At 43.5% G+C, this 23,139-nt stretch overlaps 1 protein-coding gene across 1 annotated transcript in view; it reads right to left on the minus strand.

The window, feature by feature from the left end:
- POLE4 (DNA polymerase epsilon 4, accessory subunit) overlaps nt 1-23,139 on the minus strand; it is a 35,850-nt gene that overhangs the window by 7,455 nt on the left and 5,256 nt on the right. Inside the window, exon 3 of the mRNA XM_044281672.1 lies at nt 8,664-8,705. Coding sequence (XP_044137607.1) covers nt 8,664-8,705 — 42 coding nt within the window. The remainder of the gene's footprint in view (nt 1-8,663; nt 8,706-23,139) is intronic.

A 23,139-nucleotide genomic window follows, 5' to 3' on the forward strand; every position in this document is an offset into this window, starting at 1 on the left:
GCCAGCCGTCGCCTCCCAGTTCTTCTTTAAATAGACCTCGGCTCTTCTGTCCATAGCATCTTTAAGAGTTCCCGAATCTTCAAACTGGAGGGACTGCTCTCTTAGAAATCTTCGCTACCGGAGCATCCAACTTTGGGGCTCTATCCCAATCAGCAGAGGCTTTGTCCTCAAAGGGATACTTCCTTTTTAAGGCAGAAGGCACAAAAAATTTTCTGTCCGGCCTGCTCCACTCATTCTTAATAACCGAAGTTATGTTTTCATGCACATCAAAACATTTAAGTCTTCTGGGACCTAGGCCCTTGAACATGGAATCCCTCATAGACTGGGGTTCTGCTTGGTCATCAAGCCCCATAGTTGCCCTAACGATCCCGACTAGGGAATTAATGTTCTCTGGGAGGAACAAGGGTCTCCCTGCCAGCTGCTCGTCCTGGGAATGATCCGAGGATGGAAGTTCTCCCTCCTCCTCTAATCCCGATAACAACTCCTGATCGCTTGAAGCGGGAATAGAGACCGCAGCGGAAGTACTAGGGCGATGTTCAAGCAGATTACTCAAGGATTCTTTCACTGATTCTTTAACTTCATCCTTGATAATCTTCTTTAGGCTTGATAAGAGAGAGGGGGCCTCATCCTCCAATAATTTGCCTACGCAGGCCTGACATGCAGGTTTGCCCCAACCGGACAGTAGCTTTCTCTTGCAAATAGCGCAGCCCCGCTCCTTGGACCTTGACCCCCTTCTCTCTTTGGAAGTCTAAACACACAAAACAAAGACAACCATCAGGATCTGAGATAAATGGAAAAGGCAGGGCATTCGCCCCTCTTACCCCCACCGGTACCAAGGATTCGTTGGTGGTTTCAGTGGGTTCTGCGCGCTGTGTGGGCTCCATTTTCTGCCACTGGCTCTCATCCATGGAGATCACTGCAGGCCAAAACACCAGCCTGCAGTGAGAGCTGGCTGGTTTTTGAACTTGCTGGGCACGCGCCGGCACCCTCCCCTTCCGGTCCAAGGCCACACCTCCTCCCACTGCTGAAAGCCGGCGCTGACTAATGACGTCAGCGCCGGCCTGACCTACCCGGAAGTAACTGCGCCCCGCCCCGCGCGAACGCTAGCGGCAGCCGAACATACGGCACGGCCGCAGAGGTTCGCCAAGCCTGGGATACCGAAGCAGCCCCGACGGGGGAGTGACCGGACGAGAGGGGAGTCCAAAGGGTCCAGACTTCAGCAGCGGCTTCCGAGGAAGACTTACGCCGCTCGGGTAGGCCCTCCTCCCACGGGTATTAACCAAGGGGCTCCCGCAGCTCTGCTCTAACTGCTGTGCATCCACCCTGTCCCTCTTGGAATAGGACTGGCATGATGGGGGTTGTACCTCCCTCTTGAAGAGGCTGTGCTTCCTGTCCTGAGGAAGGGGGCGGATGCTATCCATGGGTGCCGTCATAGGCGAGGGGGGAAAATATAACCCGTACTATTTTTTTTCACGGAAAATGGTTTGCGGACCCATTGAAGTCAATGGGTCCGTGAAAAAACGTGGAGGCACACAAGATTGTCATCCGCGTCCGCTTTTTTCCTATCATTTGCATGGCAAATTTGACTTAGACTTTTTTTTTACTTTCCTTCGTGTCTGGTGATCCTCCAAAAATATAGGAAGACACACGGAAACAAAAACGGATCACGGAACAACGGAACCCCATTTTGCGGAACAGAACACAACAACGGTCGTGTGCATGAGGCCTAACACAGAAGTCCAGAAGTCTTCTTCTTTGTCCAGATGAGCTTTTGCAAAGGCCAAGCAAGCTTGTGTGTGCCTTATCTGGAGAAGTGGCGTCCTCCTTGGTCTGCATCCGTGGAACCCAGCAGTGTGCAGTGTCCGTTGGATTGTCTGCCTTGAGACATTGCCACCAGCAGAGCCCAGGTTCACCAGCATGGCCTTGGTGGTGATCCTTGGATTCTTTTTCACCTCTCTAACTATCCTCCTGGCCAGCACAGGTGTCGTTTTCGGCTTCCGACCACGTCCTCTGAGATTTTCAACAGTGCGGAACATCTTGTATTTTATGCTCAAATGTAAATAAAAGCTGTTTTTTTTTTCCACAATAATGCCTCTTGTACATCGTCTTATTATCTTTTGGGAGACACCTATGTCATTTCCTGTCAAAAAATTACTTGCTGGTTGAATAAAAGTAACCAAGTCAAAATTTGGTAAAATATCTTGGAAATGCTCCCTAGCCGCACAATCACGGGAGGTGCACAATCTGATGAATTCACCCTTCAATTTAAGTAACTGTCAATAGAAGATTGGCACACTCTAAACAATTTATTATAACTGTATCTGATAAAATACAATAAAATACAATAAAAATGCACATGTAATAAAATATCAAAGGATAAAAATGGATTAAACAATAGATTCAGTTACTTCCAATGTTACTCAGCTTTTCTTATTGCAGATACTGATATATACACAGGTATCTGCAAGGGTTGCAAATGCCCTGGATATTTCTTTAGTATAGTCTACTCTGATGGTATGCAGGCGGCTATAATTGCACATAGATTATGGCTTCTATCTTAAAAGACGTGTTGTTTCTATGTCTGGTTATTATATATCACAATAGTTATAGTTGAAATACACTCAGTTATGGATATCTAGTGCATCTCAGTAGCGAAACAACGGCACACAAATATATGCCACTACTTATCGATGCAGTCCATATATTTTCCAAATGCTCTGTAATTAATTTTCATGAAAATGTTCACAAAATTTCACATACATTTTCGTTCGATAAAAAATGAAAAATCGGCACAAAAAAATCATATGAAAATATTCACAAAGTTTCACATAGACTTTTCTCCATAGTCTCCTACAGGCAGGAACAGTACTGATAATATTTTGCAGGGTGTAAATCAGTCAGTACCAATAACCCATAGAGGTCAGGTGCTGGCTATTTGATTCTGGCACCCGCCTCCTGTATTTATATTAACAGGTCAGTTATCTTCATTGGTGGCGCAGTGGCCACAGCCCCTCCCCTCCACCTCCCGTCTCTGTTCTTATTGACGGCGGCAGCACGGGGGGGGGGGGAACAGCGGCAGCGGGGCAGAGAACCATCATCTCATGTGCCCCGCCGCTGTATTCAACTGTAGAGCTGCGGGTCTAGTCGCAACTGGCAACAAGACTAAAAAGTTTTGTCGCCATTTGTAAATTCTAAGTCGCATTGGCGACCATTTTGGTCGCCATCTGGAGCCCTGATACTCGAAGCTAATTTTGGTGGAATCTGAAGAAATGTACTGACTCCAGCTTAGATAAATATTAAAAGGGTTTCCAGGCATCTGACCCCTGACCTATTCATACAACATTACTGTGTAGGCAAATGTATTAAAATTGAGAATCTGCCAAAAACAAAAAATACATTTTTTAACTTACACTTTAATTTTGTGTTATTTACCGTGAAACACCTAGAGCAGCCATCCTCAAACTGCGGCCCTCCAGCTGTTGTAAAACTACAACTCCCACAATGCCCTGCTGTAGGCTGAGACCTGTAGGCTGCTCAGGCATGCTGGGAGTTGTAGTTTTGCAACAGCTGGAGGGCCGCAGTTTGAGGATGCCTGGCCTAGAGAGTTAATGCTTTGAGGGGTGCAGTTTTGGAATGGGGTTATATGTGGAGGGGGGGGGTTCCTAATATATAGGCCCCTCAAAACCACTTCAGAACTAATTAACTCCTTCCTGGAGCTGGAAAAAATAAATAAAAAAATAATAATAAATTCCACTATTGGCTTAATGGGTTCAGTTTTTTACATTGTTCCATATATGGTAAAAATAACACATGGGTCAGTACGATTACAGTGATAACACATTTTCAGTTTTTTTTTTTTTTTTTTTACTTTGTATAGCAAAAAATATAAAAATATTTGTGAGGTATAAAAGAGCAGAGAAATGAAATTTTAGAAAATAACTAAAAGCAAAACATATCAACCAAATTTACCATTAAAAAGGGTAATCCAACTTCTGATAAATGCTCCCCCCCCCCCACACAGGTTATACTTACTTTGCTCCCCAGCACCCGCACCGCTCCTGCTCCCTGCATCTTCCAGTTGTGCGGATCAAAGCATTCGGCGATAGGGGTCAGCCAATAGTAAGCCGGGACGGGAATGAGCATCCCTAGCTTTGCAGCCTGTTTTTGGCTATCCCTCCCCTGTCGCCGGATGTTTTGACCCACGCGACGGGGACATGCAGAGGACGCCGTGCGGGGAACAGCAGTACAGCAGTGATGCGGGTTCCGAGGAGCCAGGTAAGGATAACCTGTGTGAGGGGCCCGGACATTTTGGGGGGCAATATAAGGGTTGGACAACCCCTTTAACATAGTAAAATGTGTCACACTAAGGCCCTGATTTATCAGTAGGCTTCGTCCAATTCTCCATGTGGTGTAATTAAATCTACGTCAGCACAGAGTTGCCATATATTTCAGTCATTATTTATGGCACTTTCTGACGTAAATAATTATGAATTAGCTTGGGCGAAGGGCCCCGCCCTCACCGCACCCCCTTTCTGTAGAGGGCATTGTAAAATGCAGATTGCGAAAAAATAAATAAATAAAAAAAAAAGAATAAAAATAAAAGCCATATGTATCAGAATAAAAAATAAAAAATAATTTTTTTAAATTTTTTTTTATAATTATTCAAACTGAAAACATATATTTTTTTTTAAAGTCTTCGAAGGGGACTTATTCCTCCCACGACAGTTTTCTTTTTAAATGCCATTCTGGTTAAATCTAGGCGCGAGTGGTGTTTCTACATTGCCCTCACCATTTTCCCGAAAAGGGGGCTGTGGTATCATATTGGGCAGGATGTTTTCATCTTAGTTTTTTATCTTTTTCTGTGATTTTTGCTTAGTTTGTAGTATATTGCTTGAGGGAGTGGCACCAAGTGTGAATGGGTTTCTATTTTAACCTGGGAGTTTAATCCTGTGCACTTTTGTCCTTCCTATCAAACAGGCCGCCTTGATGAGGTGGTACATATAGCTGAGTGTGCTCCTCCTATTATTGGTTGCTGGATGCACACAGAGGTAACTAGAAGCAGCACACTATGAAGTGAAAAAGTGGCAAATTTTTTGTAAAACTGCACAAAAATTTACTTATTGGCTCTGCGCTATGCTTGCCAGCTTTCTGAAAGTAGGCGTTTTCTTATGTAAATTAATCTAGACAGATTTACTATTGCGACAATTTAAAGAGTCTGAAAAAAAAACAAAACGCAATTTCACTCCAGTAAGGACCATGCTTATCTTATGCGACTTTTTAATAGATAAAGCGACTTTTTCGTAAAGATATGCGACTTTTGTAAAGCTGCTTACTGAAGGATAAACTGCTACCGTCAAACTACATTTATCACAGTATTAAAACACCATTAATAAGGCCTCTTTCACACTTGCGTTGTCCGTATCCGGCGTGTACTCCACTTGCCGGAATTACATGCCGGATCCGGAAAAACGCAAGTGAACTGAAAGCATTTGAAGACGGATCCGTCTTCAAAATGCTTTCAGTGTTACTATGGCAGCCAGGACGCTAATAAAGTCCTGGTTGCCATAGTAGTAGTGGGGAGCGGGGGAGCAGCATACTTGCCGTCCGTGCGGCTCCCGGGGCGCTCCAGAGTGACGTCAGAGCGCCCCATGCGCATGGATGACGTGCCATGCAATCACGTCATCCATGTGCGTGGGGCGCCCTGACGTCACTCTGGAGCACGCTGGGAGCCGCACGGACGGCAAGTATGCTGCTCCCCCGCTCCCCGCTACACTTTACCATGGCTGCCAGGACTTTAGCGTCTTGGCAGCCATGGTAACCATTCAGAAAAAGCTAAACGTTGGATCCGGCAATGCGCCGAAACGACGTTTAGCTTAAGGCTGGATCCGGATCAATGCCTTTCAATGGGCATTAATTCCGGATCCGGCCTTGCGGCAAGTCTTCAGGATTTTTGGCCGGAGCAAAAAGCGCAGCATGCTGCGGTATTTTCTCCGGCCAAAAAGCGTTCCGTTCCGGAACTGAAGACATCCTGATGCATCCTGAACGGATTTCACTCCATTCAGAATGCATTAGGATAAAACTGATCAGGATTCTTCCGGCATAGAGCCCCGACAACGGAACTCTATGCCGGAAGAAAAGAACACAGGAGTGAAAGAGCCCTAAATCGGACATGGCCAAAAGTGAATTATGTAAAAGTGGAGTAAGATGTAAGTGTAATGATAAATCTGGCTGTATATGTGCAGAGTCTGCTCTCCTGAACATAGATGCCCAACGGCATAGGTAGGTTTAGAGTAGGACCTGCCTGACAGAGGTCGCAATAATGCCTGATCAGGCAATTTTACACTTTGAAAAAAGTCTAATGCGTATGAATACGCATTAAGGCTTTTCATGTAGTAACCAGCACACGGCACACTGTTAATCTCATGGGCAGCACAGCAATACTGATGCTGCCCAAAACATCCAATAGCTAAGTTCCTTAGGGCCCTTTCACACTTGCGTTGTCCGGATCCGGCGTGTACTCCACTTGCCGGAATTACACGCCGGATCCGGAAAAACGCAAGTGTACTGAAAGCATTTGAAGACGGATCAGTCTTCAAAATGCGTTCAGTGTTACTATGGCACCCAGGACGCTATTAATGTCCTGGTTGCCATAGTAGGAGCGGGGAGCGGGGGAGCGGTATACTTACAGTCCGTGTGGCTCCCGGGGCGCTCCAGAATGACGTCAGAGCGCCCCGTGCGCATGGATGACGTGTTCCATGTGATCACGTGATCCATGCGCTTGGGGCGCCCTGATGTCACTCTGGAGCGCCCGGGGAGCCGCACGGACGGTAAGTATGCTGCTCCCCCGCTCCCCACTACACTTTACCATGGCTGCCAGGACTTTAGCGTCCCGGGCAGCCATGGTAACCACTCTAAAAAAGCTAAACGTCGGTTCCGGTAATGCGCCGAAACGATGTTTAGCTTAAGGCCGGATCCGGATCAATGCCTTTCAATGGGCATTAATTCCGGATCCAGCCTTGCGGCAAGTCTTCAGGATTTTTGGCCGGAGCAAAAAGCGCAGCATGCTGCGGTATTTTCTCCGGCCAAAAAACGTTCCGTTCCGGAACTGAAGACATCCTGATGCATCCTGAACGGATTTCTCTCCATTCAGAATGCATTAGGATAATCCTGATCAGGATTCTTCCGGCATAGAGCCCCGACAACGGAACTCTATGCTGGATCCGGACAACACAAGTGTGAAAGGGCCCTTACTCGTAGGTGTAGGGTTGGCAGCAAGTAAGTATCTTGTCATTAGGGAGGGAGGCTGCTCAGTGGCCAATTTCAGCGCGCTGCTTCGGAGTCCCTGACTATGTAGGCCAACTAGTGGCTGGCAGACGAAAGCTCCATGAAAACGGGAGAGCAGCCTGTGAGGAGGCCAACTGATGTCTGGGGACAAGCGGATAAGGAGCTGTGGACGGACAGTAGAGCACTGATCTTTGCTCTGCACTGGGGAGTGCAGCATGGCTGGATTCTTCTGACTGCAGAGCCAGCTGCTGACAGAGGTGACTGCCAGACAAGAGGTCATCATACCTCTCGGAGTCCTGCCACCGGAATGTTAAGTACAATGCTAAACTCTCCTGTGTTAAGTGCTCAGCCAGCGCCTGCTGGTGCACTGATCAGCAGCTGAGCATCTGAATCAGAGGACTCACTGATCACTGCACCAGCAGGCTCCAGCTCAGGTGCTCAGCAAGAGCATGTGGATTAACTGATCACTGCACCAGCATGTTCTGGCTGAGGCTGCTAGTGCCACCTGTGACTCAGTTGCTCAGCCAGGCTCTGCTGGTGCAGTGATCGTGTAGTCAGTGTATTTATGCTGAACAATGTACAATAATGGGAAGCTCACCGGAGTAGATATAGACCGGCATAAAATATCCCGGCCTTGACCTAATAACAAAAAATAGTACCGTATATACAGATATTTTCAATGCACTCTTACAGGCAATGATATACTATAGGCGGCAACATTAGTGTGTTGCTCTAGATCAGTGATGGCGAACCTTTTACAGACGAGGGCCTAAACTGCAACCCAAAACCAACTTATTTATCGCAAAGTGCCAACACAGCAATTTACCCTGAATACTACAGTCCAATATAGTATATCTTCCATGTACTTTATCATTTATCTATAATAGCCTGCCTGCATTCAATGCGCTGCCTGTGGTGTTCATAGCGTGCCCTGTGCTGATGAATGGCAGGGAAAGTCTAAGGCAGGGATGCTCAACCTGCGGCCCTCCAGCTGTTGTAAAACTACAACTCCCATCATGCCCTGCTGTAGGTTGTCCAGGCATGTTGGGAGTTGCAGCTGGAGTTAGTTTTGCAGCTGGAGGGCCGCAGGTTGGGCATCCCTGGTCTAAGGTATATTGGTACATCATAGACTTTCAGGGGAGCAGGTGCCCACAGAGAGGACTCTGAGTGCCGCCTCTGGCACCCGTGCTTTAGGTCCGCCGCCACTGCTCTGTCACTGGTAATGGAAAGAAGGGTAATGGCCAGTTGTAGTTATACATTTCCAGGAGAAATAACAGAGAAACGGCACAATGTAGAGGTGAAAGATAGATGCGTTAATCTCTGCTCACTACATCCATACCAGGTAGAGCAGTTTGAAAATTGCCATTAGTATGACTTACCTTCCAAAAATGCTAATTCATCAAAAGCATCTATTGCATTATCTGAAATTCAAAGAAGAGCATATTGTAAATCTACAATCTTTACAGAGGACCTGTCAGCTAGCTCCTCACGTCTGTTTCTGGTGCCATTCCTGTTATTTCTCATAGTAACTTATGAAGAAATTGAGAACTGGGTGCTACCGCTGCTCTTGTGAAAAGGGTGGGTCCCTACATGGTCAGCACCGGACAATGTCCCACTGTGTATGGACACACCCCAACTGGTAGCACCCAGTTTATTCATTAATTTCTAGGAGGACTAACAGAGCTTTAAAGGAGGTCTGTTACCTTCATAGTAAGCATACAACCATGTAGGGTTTGGTGCCCCACAACTTTCTTGTGAAAATCTACTCTTTCAATCATGAGAAACGCTTCTTTTTATATTTTTTGCAAGTACGGTTTTTCTTGTTTTTCTTGTCCCCCCCCCCCCCCACACCATAATGCCACCCAACGCCTCCTCTCATTTGCCTAAAAGTCCCTGAGATTTCTGAGACCGTAGTGATGACATAGGGAAAATCATGTGCCCTGAAAACCGTACCGTGAAGATACAAGATGTGCAGAACCTGAAACTACGGATGGAAGCCTGTGCTAGCATTTCTCCTGCGGTGTTGCTATCAGTGTGTGAAGAGTGGGAGAAGAGGGTTGCATTGACAATCCAACACAATGGGCAGCACATTGAACACACTTTATAAGTGGTCAGAAACTTGTAAATAACTCATGAAAGAATAGTTACATTAAAACCAAGCACACCAGAACAACAGACGTGCAGGTTGGGGGACACCTGGGAAATAGTGACCACAAAGTAATAACCTTCCAATTATCATTCAAAAGAGCGTTTCTACAGGGAGGAACAAAAATACCAAACTTCAAAAAAGCTAAATTTAGCCAACTAAGAGAGGCCATAGGCCAAACTAACTGGGACAAAGTCCTCAAAAATAAAAATACAGCCACAAAATGGGATATCTTTAAAAACATCCTAAAATCTCATTGTGAGAGGTACATACCGTATGGTAATAAAAGGTTAAGGAACAAAAAGAAACCAATGTGGATAAATAGAACTGTAACAAAAGCAATAAATGACAAAAAGAAAGCATATCATTCACTGAAACAGGAGGGGAGCACGGAAGCACTGAAAAACTATAAGGAAAAAAATAGAACATGTAAAAAACAAATAAAAGCGGCCAAACTAGAGACCGAGAGATTAATTGCCAAAGAGAGTAAAACTAACCCTAAAATGTTCTTCAATTATATAAATGTTAAAAAGTATAAATCTGAAGGTGTTGGCCCTTTAAAGAGTAATGAGGGGGAAGTCGCAGAGAGCGATGAGGAGAAAGCAAAGCTGTTAAATATTTTTTTCTCCAATGTATTCACTGAGGAAAATAAATTGTCAGATGACATGCAGAATGCAAAAATAAATTCCCCATTAAAAGTGTCCTGTCTGACCCAGGAAGAAGTACATCAGCGACTTAAAAAGATTAAAATAGACAAATCACTAGGACCGGATGACATACACCCCCGTATCCTAAAGGAATTAAGTAATGTCATAGCCAGACCCTTATTTCTGATATTTGCAGACTCTATACTGACAGGGAATGTCCCACAGGATCGGCGCATGGCATATGTGCTGCCAATATTCAAAAAGGGGCCAAAAACAGAGCCTGGAAACTATAGGCCAGTAAGTTTAACATCTGTTGTGGGTAAACTGTTTGAAGGTTTTCTGAGAGATGCTATATTAGAGCATCTCAACAGAAATAAGCAAATAATGCCATATCAGCATGGCTTCGTGAGGGATCGATCATGTCAGACTAATTTAATCAGTTTCTATGAGGAGGTAAGTTCTAGACTTGACAGCGGCGAATCAATGGATGTCGTATATCTGGACTTCTCCAAAGCATTTGACACTGTACCACATAAAAGGTTAGTATATAAAATGAGAATGCTCGGACTGGGAGAAAACATCTGTATGTGGATAAGTAACTCGCTGAGGGATAGAAAACAGAGGGTGGTTATTAGTGGTACACACTCAGATTGGGTCACTGTCAATAGTGGAGTACCTCAGGGGTCAGTATTGGGCCCTATTCTCTTCAATATATTTATTAATGATCTTGTAGAAGGCTAGCATAGTAAAGTATCAATTTTCGCAGATGACACTAAACTGTGTAAAGTAATTTACACTGATGAGGACAGTATACTACTACAGAGGGATCTGGATAGATTGGAGGCTTGGGCAGATAAGTGGCAGATGGGGTTTAACACTGATAAATGTAAAGTTATGCACATGGTAAGGAAAAATGCAAGTCACCCGTACATACTAAATGGTAAAACACTCGGTAACACTGACATGGAAAAGGATCTAGGAATTTTAATAAACAGCAAACTAAGCTGCAAAAACCAGTGTCAGGCAGCTGCTGCCAAGGCCAACAAGATAATGGGTTGCATCAGAAGGGGCATAGATTCCCGTGATAAGAACATAGTCCTACCACTTTACAAATCGCTAGTCAGACCACACATGGAGTACTGTGTACAGTTCTGGGCTCCTGTAAACAAGGCAGACATAGAGCTGGAGAAGGTCCAGAGGAGGGCATCTAAAGTAATAACTGGAATGGGGCAACTACAGTACCCTGAAAGATTATCAAAATTAGGGTTATTCACTTTAGAAAAAAGACGACTGAGGGGAGATCTAATTAATATGTATAAATATATCAGGGGTCAGTACAGAGATCTATCCCATCAGCTATTTATCCCCAGGACTGTGACTGTGACGAGGGGACATCCTCTGCGTCTGGAGGAAAGAAGGTTTGTACACAAACATAGAAAAGGATTCTTTATGATAAGAGCAGTGAGAATATGGAACTCTCTGCCTGAGGAGGTGGTGATGGTGAGTACAATAAAGGAATTCAAGAGGGCCCTGGACGTATTTCTGGAGCTTAATAATATTACAGGCTATAGCTACTAGAGAGGGGTCGTTGATCCAGGGAGTTATTCTGATTGCCTGATTGGAGTCGGGAAGGAAGTTTATAGTCCCCTAAAGTGTAGAAAATTGGCTTCTACCTCACAGGGTTTTTTTTTTTTGCCTTCCTCTGGATCAACTTGCGGGATAACAGGCCGAACTGGATGGACAAATGTCTTTTTTCAGCCTTATGTACTACGTTACTATGTTACACCATTGTTTTTCTTGTGAAATTTCCAATAAGTTTGATGTGTCACATGACCCTCTTCCTATTGAAAAAACAAAAGTTGGATTCAAAATGGCCGCCATGGTCACCACCCATCTAGAAAAGTCCCCCCCCCACATATACTAATGTGCCACAAACAGGAAGTTAATATCACCAACCATTCCCATTTTATTAAGGTGTATCCATATAAAATGGCCCACCCTGTATTCTGAGGCCCTTAAAATACCTCAAATGGGACTTACCTTTTTAAATAGAAACACTATAAGGGACCCTAAGACGTGAACCATTGGACTAGGGCTGAAACGATTATTCGAATAACTCGATTAAATCGAGTCAAAAAATTCAAAAGCGACCGGCGGCCACAGCGCACGCGAGTATAATGCGTAACCGATCGGAACTGCAAACTGCCACCAATGATGGGGGGAGGAGGGGGACCCTATGGCCACTGCCACCAATGATTGATACTGGGGAGGGAGGGGGGGGTTTGCGTTACCAGAGGGGGCAGATCAGAGGCTGGGGGGAGGCAGATGGAGAGAGAGTGGTTAATGGAGGCTGCAGGCACCACCTTGGCATGTATAAAGTTATTGGTTTAGAGAGGGGTTAATGAAGGCACCTCCAAGGTGCTTTCATTAACCTCTTCAAACCGATAACTTTATATATGCCCATTGGGTTTGGAGGGGTTAATGGAAGCACCTTGGCATTAGGCATGCATAAAGTTATTAACCCCTTCAAACCAAACCAATAACTTTATACATGCCTAATGCCAAGGTGCTTCCATTAACCCCTCCAAACCCAATGGGCATGTATAAAGTTATTGGTTTGGAGGGGTTAATGGAAGCACCTTGGCATTAGGCATGTATAAAGTTATTAACCCCTTCAAACCAATAACTTTATACATGCCTAATGCCAAGGTGCTTCCATTAACCCCTCCAAACCAATACCTTTATACATGCCAAGGTGCTTCCATTAACCCCTCCAAACCAATAACTTTATACATACCTAATGCCAAGGTGTTTCCATTAACCCCTTCAAACCAATAACTTTATACATGCCTAATTACGTACGTTATTTTAAGTAACTTTTTCTTTTTAGATTACTCGATGAATCGAGAAATATAATCGATAGAATACTCGATTACAAAAATATTCATTTACTGCAGCCCTACATTGGACCCACCCCGGTTAGACAAAAGGACCACTCAACCACAAAAACCTATTCCAAATTAAATCGAATCACTTCATTAGTGCATCAGAACCATTCGGTACCACTTCCTGGCCTTAAGTTACGCCATGAGGTAACCCCTCCCCAAATAATACTTGCAGCTGACACACTTTTATAAGCTCCTTTATTATCTAAAGCAGACCCTTTGAAATTAACATCAGTTGATAATTCTGACATTCTGCCAGTAATGCATAATCTTATGGCTGAGGAGCCATCCCCTAATGTTATACCCGATTCTGAGATCAGCTCATCTACGCCCACTCTCGAATGTACCGATTTTGATAATCTTAATATTTCTACCCATTTTTCAACACCTACTGAATCTGACCAATTCCTAGCTCTTCCACCTAATCTGACAGAGGACCCTTTTTTAGACAGTCTCCCCGACAATCAGAACTCCGAACCCCACCCCGCCGTCCAGAAAAATTCTTACCAGCATTCTATCCCTGAGTCCTTTTATCAGACCACTAGAAACACCACTTTCCAGCACTCACCCCACACCTCAATCATTGAAAATAACCCACTTCTACACTTCTGTATCAAGCCTAAAGAAAAAACGATCAAACGTAGATAGAGAGGATGTAGAGGAGGCCTAAATAAATGCACCACTAAACAAGAAACCCAAACCAAAAAATATAGACAAATTACAGAACCTAACACTGATTTGAAAAATCGAATGGTATCTCCAATCTCTCTAAATATACACTGAATCGTAATGAAATTGAACTCTTCGGTAAAGGCTTATCATTTTGTCCTCCTAACAGTCCTGACCTTTTTGAACTATTTGTAGATTTAAATCAATTTACAAGGAAACTCACTACATAGACACTTTTCCATTAAAGATCAAATACAACAGACTAGTATTACCGCCACCCCTTTGAATACCAGTCTAGATTCTGTCACTACCGTTTCAACCGCCGCCATATTTGAATCCAATAGACCAACACCGTCTCTTACCACAACTATTATTCCATCCAACATCCAACCCAAATCCAGTTTTTACCCCATTATCAGTAGAGGCTCACATGTAAAAACATTCTATAATAGCAGATAGAGGGTCTAGCAGATCTTAAACAAAACCTCTCAACACCCGGTTTGCTAGGGGCTAGTAATCTAAGCTCCAAACAAAAAATGGCCACAAAAACGTTAATGGAAAATAAAGATAGTCATTAAAAGTGCGGACAATGAAGGAGGGATAGTGGTCATGGATAGTAGCTACATACAAGAAAGAGCTGTATAACCTCATAGATGAAGGTTACTCTCTGGGCATTGTCGATAAGAAAATAAGAACAGATTTGAAAATGCCCCACCCAGCCATGGCGAAATTCTATTTCCTTCCCAAAATTCACAAGTCCCTAGTTAATCCCCCGGGTAGACCTATCATCTCGGGCATAGGTTCATTAACTACCAATCTTTCCGAATATATTGATGGTATATTACAGAATTATGTCATCCAGTTGCCATCATATTTGAAAGACACATCCCATCTACTACACACCTTAAAGGTGGTGAAGTGGAAAGACAACTACCAGTTGGTCACCCTAGATGTTGCTGCTTTATACAGCAACATCACACACTCCTTAGGTCTTGAAGCTATTAGTGTAGCTCTTACCTCTGACCCCAAAATGCCACCATCGCAATGTCAGTTCATACTTAACCCCTTAGGGACGCATGACGTACCGGTACGGCATGTTTCCCGAGTCCTTAAGGACCCATGACGTTTAAAATGCGATTGCGGCGCCGCGGGGGTTAATCGGAACAGGATGCATCCTGTCACAACGCTATGGGGGGGTCATGCGATTCCCCGTATCGGCGATCGCAGAAAACCGCAGGTCAATTCAGACCTGCGGTTTGCTGCGTTTCCGGCCCATTCGGGTCTCTGGTGACCCGATGAACCGGAAAAAGACTGATCGGTGGTGTGATTACACACCACCAAGCACAGTATGAACATTTGGAGAGGCGGTGCTGGCCATGGTGCTGATTGGTTCAGGGGAGAGAGGTGCGAGATTCAAACTTCCAGCGCTCCTCTCACCCTGTCCAGCACACGCACCGTGCAGCACCATCCTCACCAGGCTCCTGAAATCCTCCAATCAGCACCCATCACCCTCCAGGTAGGTTAGGGTCAGTGAGGGAGAGGCACCGTTAGGCAGGAATAGAAGGGAAAAGTGAATTAGGAAAAAAAACAAAAAAAAAAAACAAAAAAAAAAACTTTATCTACACTTATTGTTTTTTGGCTTTGAGACCCTAGACCCCCTGCCACTTGCCCCACCACCAGGGAGGTCACGGTTGATGAGTCTCTCGTTGCGTTCAAGGGGAGACTCCGTTTCCGCCAATACATTCCCACTAAGCGGGTGAGGTATGGCGTAAGCTGTACAAGATTTGTGAGAGTACCTCAGGGTACACTTACAAATTTTGTGTGTACGAGGGGCGAGATTCCCGTATTCAACCCCCAGAATGTCCCCCCACTCTGGGTGTTAGCGGGAAACTCGTGTGGGACCTTATGTACCCACTGCTAGATAAGGGTTACCACTTGTACGTGGATAACTTTAATACTAGCATTCCCTTGTTCAGGTCCCTTGCCGTCAGATCCACGGTCGCTTGTGGGACCGTGCGGAAAAATCAGCTGGGGCTCCCTGCCCACCCCCTCCAGGTACCTATCCCTAGGGGTGAGACCCGTGCCCTTACTAGTGGAAACCTCTTGCTGGTCAGGTATAAGGACAAGAGGGATGTCCTTGTACTGTCCACAATCCACGGTAGCAGCACCACCCCCGTCTCTGTGTGAGGTACTGCAGCAAATGTTCTCAAGCCCAATTGTATAGTCGACTACAATCGGTATATGGGAGGAGTTGATCTCTCTGATCAAGTCCACAAGCCATATAATGCCATGCGCAAAACCCGGGCATGGTACAAAAAAACTTGCGGTCTACTTGGTACAGGTTGCCTTGTACAACTCTTTTGTACTATCCCGAAGCGCTGGCAGCACAGGGACATTCCTCCAATTCTATGAGGCAGTCCTCAAAGACCTGATTTTTTTCAGACCGGGAAGGAGCAGGCCTGAGTACCTCGGGAATTTGAGGTGCCCGGATCGTCCCTGGCCAACATTTTCCAGGTGTGGTGCCCCATACTGGAAAGAAGGGACAAAACCAAAAAAGATGCAGAGTGTGTCACAAGAGGGGGATACGGAAGGACACCACCACTCAATGTGACACTTGTCCCGATCATTCGGGCCTCTGCGTTATCGATTGCTTCAGGGAGTATCACACTTCTATGGCTCTCAGACTTTGGAGACACGGAAACAATCCCCCCCCCCCCCCAAATTATTAGTTTTAGTGCAGGCATCCTCAAACTGCGGCCCTCCAGATGTTGTAAAACTATAGCTCCCAGCATGCCCAGACAACCTACAGCCATCAGCAGGGCATGGTGGGAATTGTAGTTTTACAACATCTGGAGGGCCGCAGTTTGAGGATGCCTGCTTAGTGTCTCCAAAGTCTGAGAGCCATACATATTGGGCATTTAACCACCCCCCGATGAACAGCGTTAAAAAATAAATAAAAAAAGCTATTTTTTTGTCACCTAACATCACAAAAAGTGCAATAGCGAGCGATCAAAATGTCATATGCAACCCCAATTAGTGCCAATAAAATCGGCATCTCATCCCGCAAAAAATGAGCCCCTACATTAGATAGTCGCCCAACTAAAAAACTGTAGCTCCCAGGCTATAGAGATAATAAAATAATTTTTGGGGGTTCCTAAAATGATTATAGTATAAAATCTAAATACATTTTTAAATGTAGACATATTGGGTATCGCCGCATCCGTAAGAATCTGCCCTATAAAAATAACATTTGACCAAACCCCTCGGATGAACAGCGTTAAAAATATAAAATAAAAACTGTGCCAAAACACAAATTTTTGGGCAAAATTTCCATTTGAATCCTTGTTTTCCGGTAATAAAGCAAGGATTAAAAGTCAAACAAAACTAAATATTTATTGCCCTGATTCTGTAGTTTGCAGAAACACCCCATATGTGGACGTAAATGGCTATATAGCCACACGGCAGGGCATAGAACGAAGGGAACTCCATGTGGTTTCTGGAAGGCAGATTTTGATGGACAGGTTTGTTTGACACCATGTCCCATTTGAAGCCCCCCCTGATGTTGCCTAGACTAGAAACTCCCAAAAAGTGACCCTATCTAAGAAACTACACCCCTCAAGGTATTCAAAAGTTACTTTACAAACTTTATTAACACTTTAGGTGTTCCACAAAACTAAATAGCGAATGTAGAAACAATTTTAGAATAACATTTTTTTGTTACCTTGCCTCAAAAAAGAGTAATATAGAGCAACCAAAAATCATATTTACCCCTAAAATAGTCCCAAAACAACAACCACCTTATTCCGTAGTTTCCTAGATGGGGTCACTTTCATGTTTCTACTCTAGGGGTGCATCAGGGGGCTTGAAAGGGTACATGGTCTAAATAAACCAGTCCAGCAAAATCTCCCTTCCAAAAACCATATGGCGTTCCCCTTCTTCTATGTCCTGCCTTTTAGCCAAATAGTAGTTTACAACCACATATGGGGTGTTTCTGCAAACTACAGAATCAGGGCAACCCATTTTGAGTTTTGTTTGGCTGTTAACCCATTTTTTTCCAGTAATAAAGTAAGGGTTAAAATTGAAAATTTTCCACAAAATAGAAATTACAAAATTGTTTCTCCATCTGCCATTAACTCTTGTGGAACACCTAAAGGGTTAACAAAGTTTGTAAACCCGGTTTTGAATACCTTGAGTGGTGTACTTTCTTAGATGGGGTCACTTTTTTGGAATTTCTATTCTAGGGGTGCATCAGGGGGCTTGAAATGGGACATGGTATAAACAAAACCAGTCCTGCAAAATCCATATGGCGTTCCCCTCCTATGTCTTCCCGTTTGGCCAAATAGTAGTTTACGACCACATATGGGGTGTTTCTGCAAACTACAGAATCAGGGCAACCCATATTGAGTTCTGTTTGGCAGTTAACCCATGCTTTTTTTCCTGGAAAAAAATGATTATATTGGAAAATTTCCCCCCAAAAAATAATCAAAATTGTTAAATTGTATGTCAATTTGCCATGAAGTCTTGTGGAAGACCTAAAGGGTTAACAGAGTTTGTATAATCAGTTTTGAATACCTTGAGGGGTGTAGTTTCTAGAATGGGGTCATTTTTGGATGGTTTCTATTACGTAAGAATCCCAAAGTGACTTCAGACCTGAACTAGTCCATAAAAAGTGGGATTTGGAAAATTTCTGAGAAATTTCAAAATTTGCTTCTAAACTTCTAAGTAGGCCTACACAATATATCGCCAAAGCAATCGCAATTAATTGCCATATCGCAATCGCCAACCCAAAAATGCTGCAATTATATTACCATATTTTTCGCTTTATAAGAAACTTTTTTCCCCCCAAAAGTGGGGGGGAAATGGCAGTGCGCCTTATAAAGCGATGGTTGACTTGTTACGTGGTTGACACGGATGTATCGCCGGCCGCTATGCTGCACAGCGCGGCCGGCGATACATCAGTTACAGTATGGGGAGGGAGGAGGGGCTGGAGGCAAGTCATTATTTTAATGAACAAATGTTCTTTTATTTATTCTATTTTATTTATCTGTTCTGTGCAGTGCTATTAAGAAAATGGCAAGTTTTGTATTTTGTACTTTTGCAGTAATGCAAATATGTTATTTAATTTAGTAAAAGATGTTTTATTTTGAAAAACACTGTGCATTTCAGTTCTTAAGTTAAGCATAACTACATTTCAGCATTATCAGTAATTTGTGTGTGCTTTTGCCTTGAAAATCCAAGCAAATAGACCTCTAGCACAATTCCCTTAAAATATCGCATCACATACCTTTATCGCTATTTTTAGGGCCCTAATCGCAATCGCACAAAATACCCATATCGTGCAGCCCTACTTCTAAGCTATGTAACATCCCCAAAAAATAAAATATCATTCCCAAAATGATACAAACATGAAGTAGACATATGGGGAATGTAAAGTCATCACAATTGTTGGGAATATTACTATGTATCATAATAGAAGTAGAGAAACTGAAACTTTGAAATTTGCTAATTTTTCCAAATGTTTGGTAAATTTGGTATTTTTTATGCCCAAAAAAATATTACTTTCTTGACCCAATTTTAACAGTGTCATGAAGTACAAATTTCATCTTGCAACATAATTATTTTTCTTTTCTTGATAAAATCTATCTCCAGCAAAAAGGTACTGCGATGGGGACAAAATTTGCCCCATCATATGCTAACGTTTTTATGGGTCACTTTGAGGAAAAGATGGGCCTTCTCTCACATCTCAACATCCGACTTTACAAACGGTATATAGATGACATTATCTTTATCTGGGATGGTAATGCAGGAGATCTATGCACTTTCATGGAAACACTAAATAAAAATTGCTGGAATCTCTCATTCATAATTGAGTACAGCCAAAGAGAAATAACCTTCTTGGATCTTCACTTGAGTGCAAAGGATAACTGCATCACAACCAAAACACATTTCAAGCAGGTTGACACTAACAGCTATCTTGACTATAAGAGCTGTCATCATTACCGTTGGAAAAATAACATTCCATACGGTCAAATGCACAGAATACAGAAGAATTGCTCAGATAAAAAAAAAGGGGGAAAAAAAAAAACACACTACAGGGACAACTAGAGACGATAGGAAAGAGATTTCTGGAAAAGGGCTACCCCAAAGGCCTTATTGCAGACTCCAAAAGGAGGACCCTTGAGATAAAAAAAAGAGCCTGTTCCTATAACCAATGTAGATATAGGAAAGAAATCTAAGCAATTTCCCTTGAATTTCATCACCCGATATAATACACAACATCTTTCCATCAAAAACACTTTTATAAAACATTGGCTGATCTTGCTGAAAGATCCGATCATTGGCCAAAGTATCCCTCAGGCCCCTATATTGACATTTCCAGAACATTGAAAGAAATTTTGGCTCCCTCATGCCACAAAATTGGCGATACAGAAAAGCTAACAATAATGGAGAGGTTTTTGGGAAACACCGCCAACCCAATCAGGGTAGGGTCTTTTAGGTGTGGGAAGGCTCGGTGCAAATGTTGCGCTATGATTTCTCACAACACCAAAGTGTTATCCCTTACTAAGCTGGAGGGTACCATCTCCTTGCGGCATGAGATGAACTGTGGCACATCTTTTGTTATATATTTATTGTATTGCTCTTGCTATATCTATTATGTAGGTCGTACGACACAATCTTTACACGAGCGGATGAACAAACTAGGGATCGACCAATATTGATTTTTTTAGGGCCGATACCGATAATTTGTGAACTTTCAGGCCGATAATTAATACCGATATTCTGGGAATTTTCATTTAAAAAAAAAAAAAAAAAACTCCTACACAAATCTGCAGAAAATTTATATTTATTGTTAATGTGTATTTTAATTTTTTTGTAAATCTTTTTTTTCATTTATACTTAATATTTTGGTGCTTTATTTTTATTTTTTTTTCTAACTTTTAGCCCCCTTAGGGACTAGAACCCTTGTCCTATTCACTCTGATAGATCTCCATCAGGGTGAATAGGAGCTCTCACTGTCCCTGCTGCTCTGTGCTTTGTGCACACAACAGCATGGAGCTCATCATGGCAGCCAGGGCTTCAATAGCGTCCTGGGTGCCATAGTTACCGATCGGAGCCCCAGGATTACACTGCTGGGGCTCCGATCGGAGGAGCAGGGGAGAGGGGATCCTGTGGCCACTGCCACCAATGATTAATACTGGGGGGGGGGCCTTGGGTGGGGGGTGCGCTGCGCCACCAATGATTAATACTGGAGGGCTGGGGGGGGCACACTGCGCCACCAATGATTAAGACTGGGGGGCTGGGGGGGGAAGGCGCACTGGGCTACCAATGATTAATACTGGGGGGCTAGGGGGGAGCGCACTGCGCCACCAATTAAATTAAATCTCTCATTTATTCATATACCGGAGGTGGGAGCTGGCTGCAGAATGACATAGCCGGCTCCTGACCTCTATGAGCGGTAGCTGCGATCCGCGGCACCTGAGGGGTTAACTACCGTAGATCGCAGCTACCACTCATAGAGGTCGGGAGCCGGCTATGTGATTCTGCAGCCAGCTCCCGCCTCCTGTTCAATTTGAATGAATGAGAGACTTATCTTCATTGGTGGCGCAGTGGCCACAGCCCCTCCCCTTCTCTTGTCCCCTGCCCTCCTATTGGCTGCAGCGGCAGCAGCAGCACAGGGGGAGGGAGACACTGCTTCCTTCTCCCCTGTGCTGCTGCTGAGGGAACACGGAGAGCGCTGAGAGCAGCGCGATCTGTGTTCCCAATAAGTTATCGGAATATCGGCAAAATAAATGCCGATACCGATAACAGTCAAAATCCTCAATATCGGCCGATAATATCGGTAAAACCGATAATCGGTCGATCCCTAGAACAAACATCGTTCGAATATCCATCGCAAAGAGGTCACCCACAGCGTCTCCCGACATTTTTCTATCCATCACGACGGGGACTCTAGTTCACTCTGTGTCAAGCCTTTGGAGTGTGTCCCTTACTCCTACCAAACCCTCTGCCGCAAGGAGGAGATGTTTTGGATCTTCAAACTGAATACCTTGACCCCGTTTGGACTGAATGAGTCTTTAGAGTATTCTAACTACTAAAGTTCCACTATTAAAATTGCATGCGGTGCTACTCGAATAACTAATATCTAATTTTTCATATCAATACATTGTGCCTGTTATCCGGACCTATCACATACAGTAGGGGCAAGTACCTAAGGTGGAGTGCCATTCTGTTGCAGGGAAATGATCATGTGACTCAAGTCTACTCTTTTACATGTAGTTTTATTCATTGGTATTTGATTTCTACTATTTAACCTATTTTTATTCATTTGCTCATTGGTGTCTGATTCCCACTACTTAACCGATTTTATCATCCATTTCCATTATTATTTACCTATTACTATTTATTCATTATTTATTTTCTTTTTAAACACGAATTATATTCTATTTAATCATGAATTACATAATAGGAATGGAATCTATATATACAGATTTTTATTTTTACTTTTATTCTATTTGTGTGTGTGTGTATGTATATATATATATATATATATATATATATATTTTTATGCATTATATTAAACATATATACACACTTTTAATAATTTCTTTATACCTTTATACTACTATATATGCATATTATCACGTCCCATTGTTTGTCCATAATTGTCTGTTTATTGTATATTATATAACTTTGTTCTGTTTGCTTCCTATCAATATTCCCATATGTCCCTTGTTCTCATTAGGCATTAGTTGTAAACTATCGCGGGTTTTCCTTGAACCGCATGGTGCATGCGAATTGGGGGGGGGGGGGGGGGTTCAAGTCACAGGTGTCATGTGCTTATCCTGATGACTACCCCCCAGTGAAGTGAGTGCTACTTGTGTGAAATTGTCCTGAGGGACACTACACGTTATTTTTATCATTACTAACTATACCATTTATATTATTATTTTTATATAGTTTTATTTGTGTTTTTTCTCTATAGCCGTGTCTGTTCATGGTTCTTTATCTTGAGTACTTACTATCTGTACTTCACGCTATCATCTTATGATACATTTAGTGTCATATAGTCGCCATCACTGCAAGTAGTGCTTCCTATTTCCTTTACAATTGTGTTCTAGAACGGGGTTTGGCGCTCTGTTTCCCTTATTTCATCCTTGGGTCTATATTGCAAATGATTGACTCTGCTCAACACTGTAGATATATCACCCTATACACTTATATACTATTCTGTTAAGAGTCTGTAGCCACAAACACTATGTTGAGCTGCCTCCCCCTCCCTTTTCTTTCCCTTTTTGCACGATCCTAACTACCCCTGTCGGCGCCCAGATTTTTTTCATTCCTTTGGGATACGTTGTGATCCCTAAGGCCTCTTTCAGATGGGCGTTGCAGGAAAAGGTGCGGGTGCGTTGCGGGAACATGCGCAAATTTTTTGCGCGAGTGCAAAACA

This window comes from Bufo gargarizans, chromosome 1, assembly GCF_014858855.1.
Source record: "Bufo gargarizans isolate SCDJY-AF-19 chromosome 1, ASM1485885v1, whole genome shotgun sequence".
Classification (NCBI taxonomy): Eukaryota; Metazoa; Chordata; class Amphibia; order Anura; family Bufonidae; genus Bufo; species Bufo gargarizans.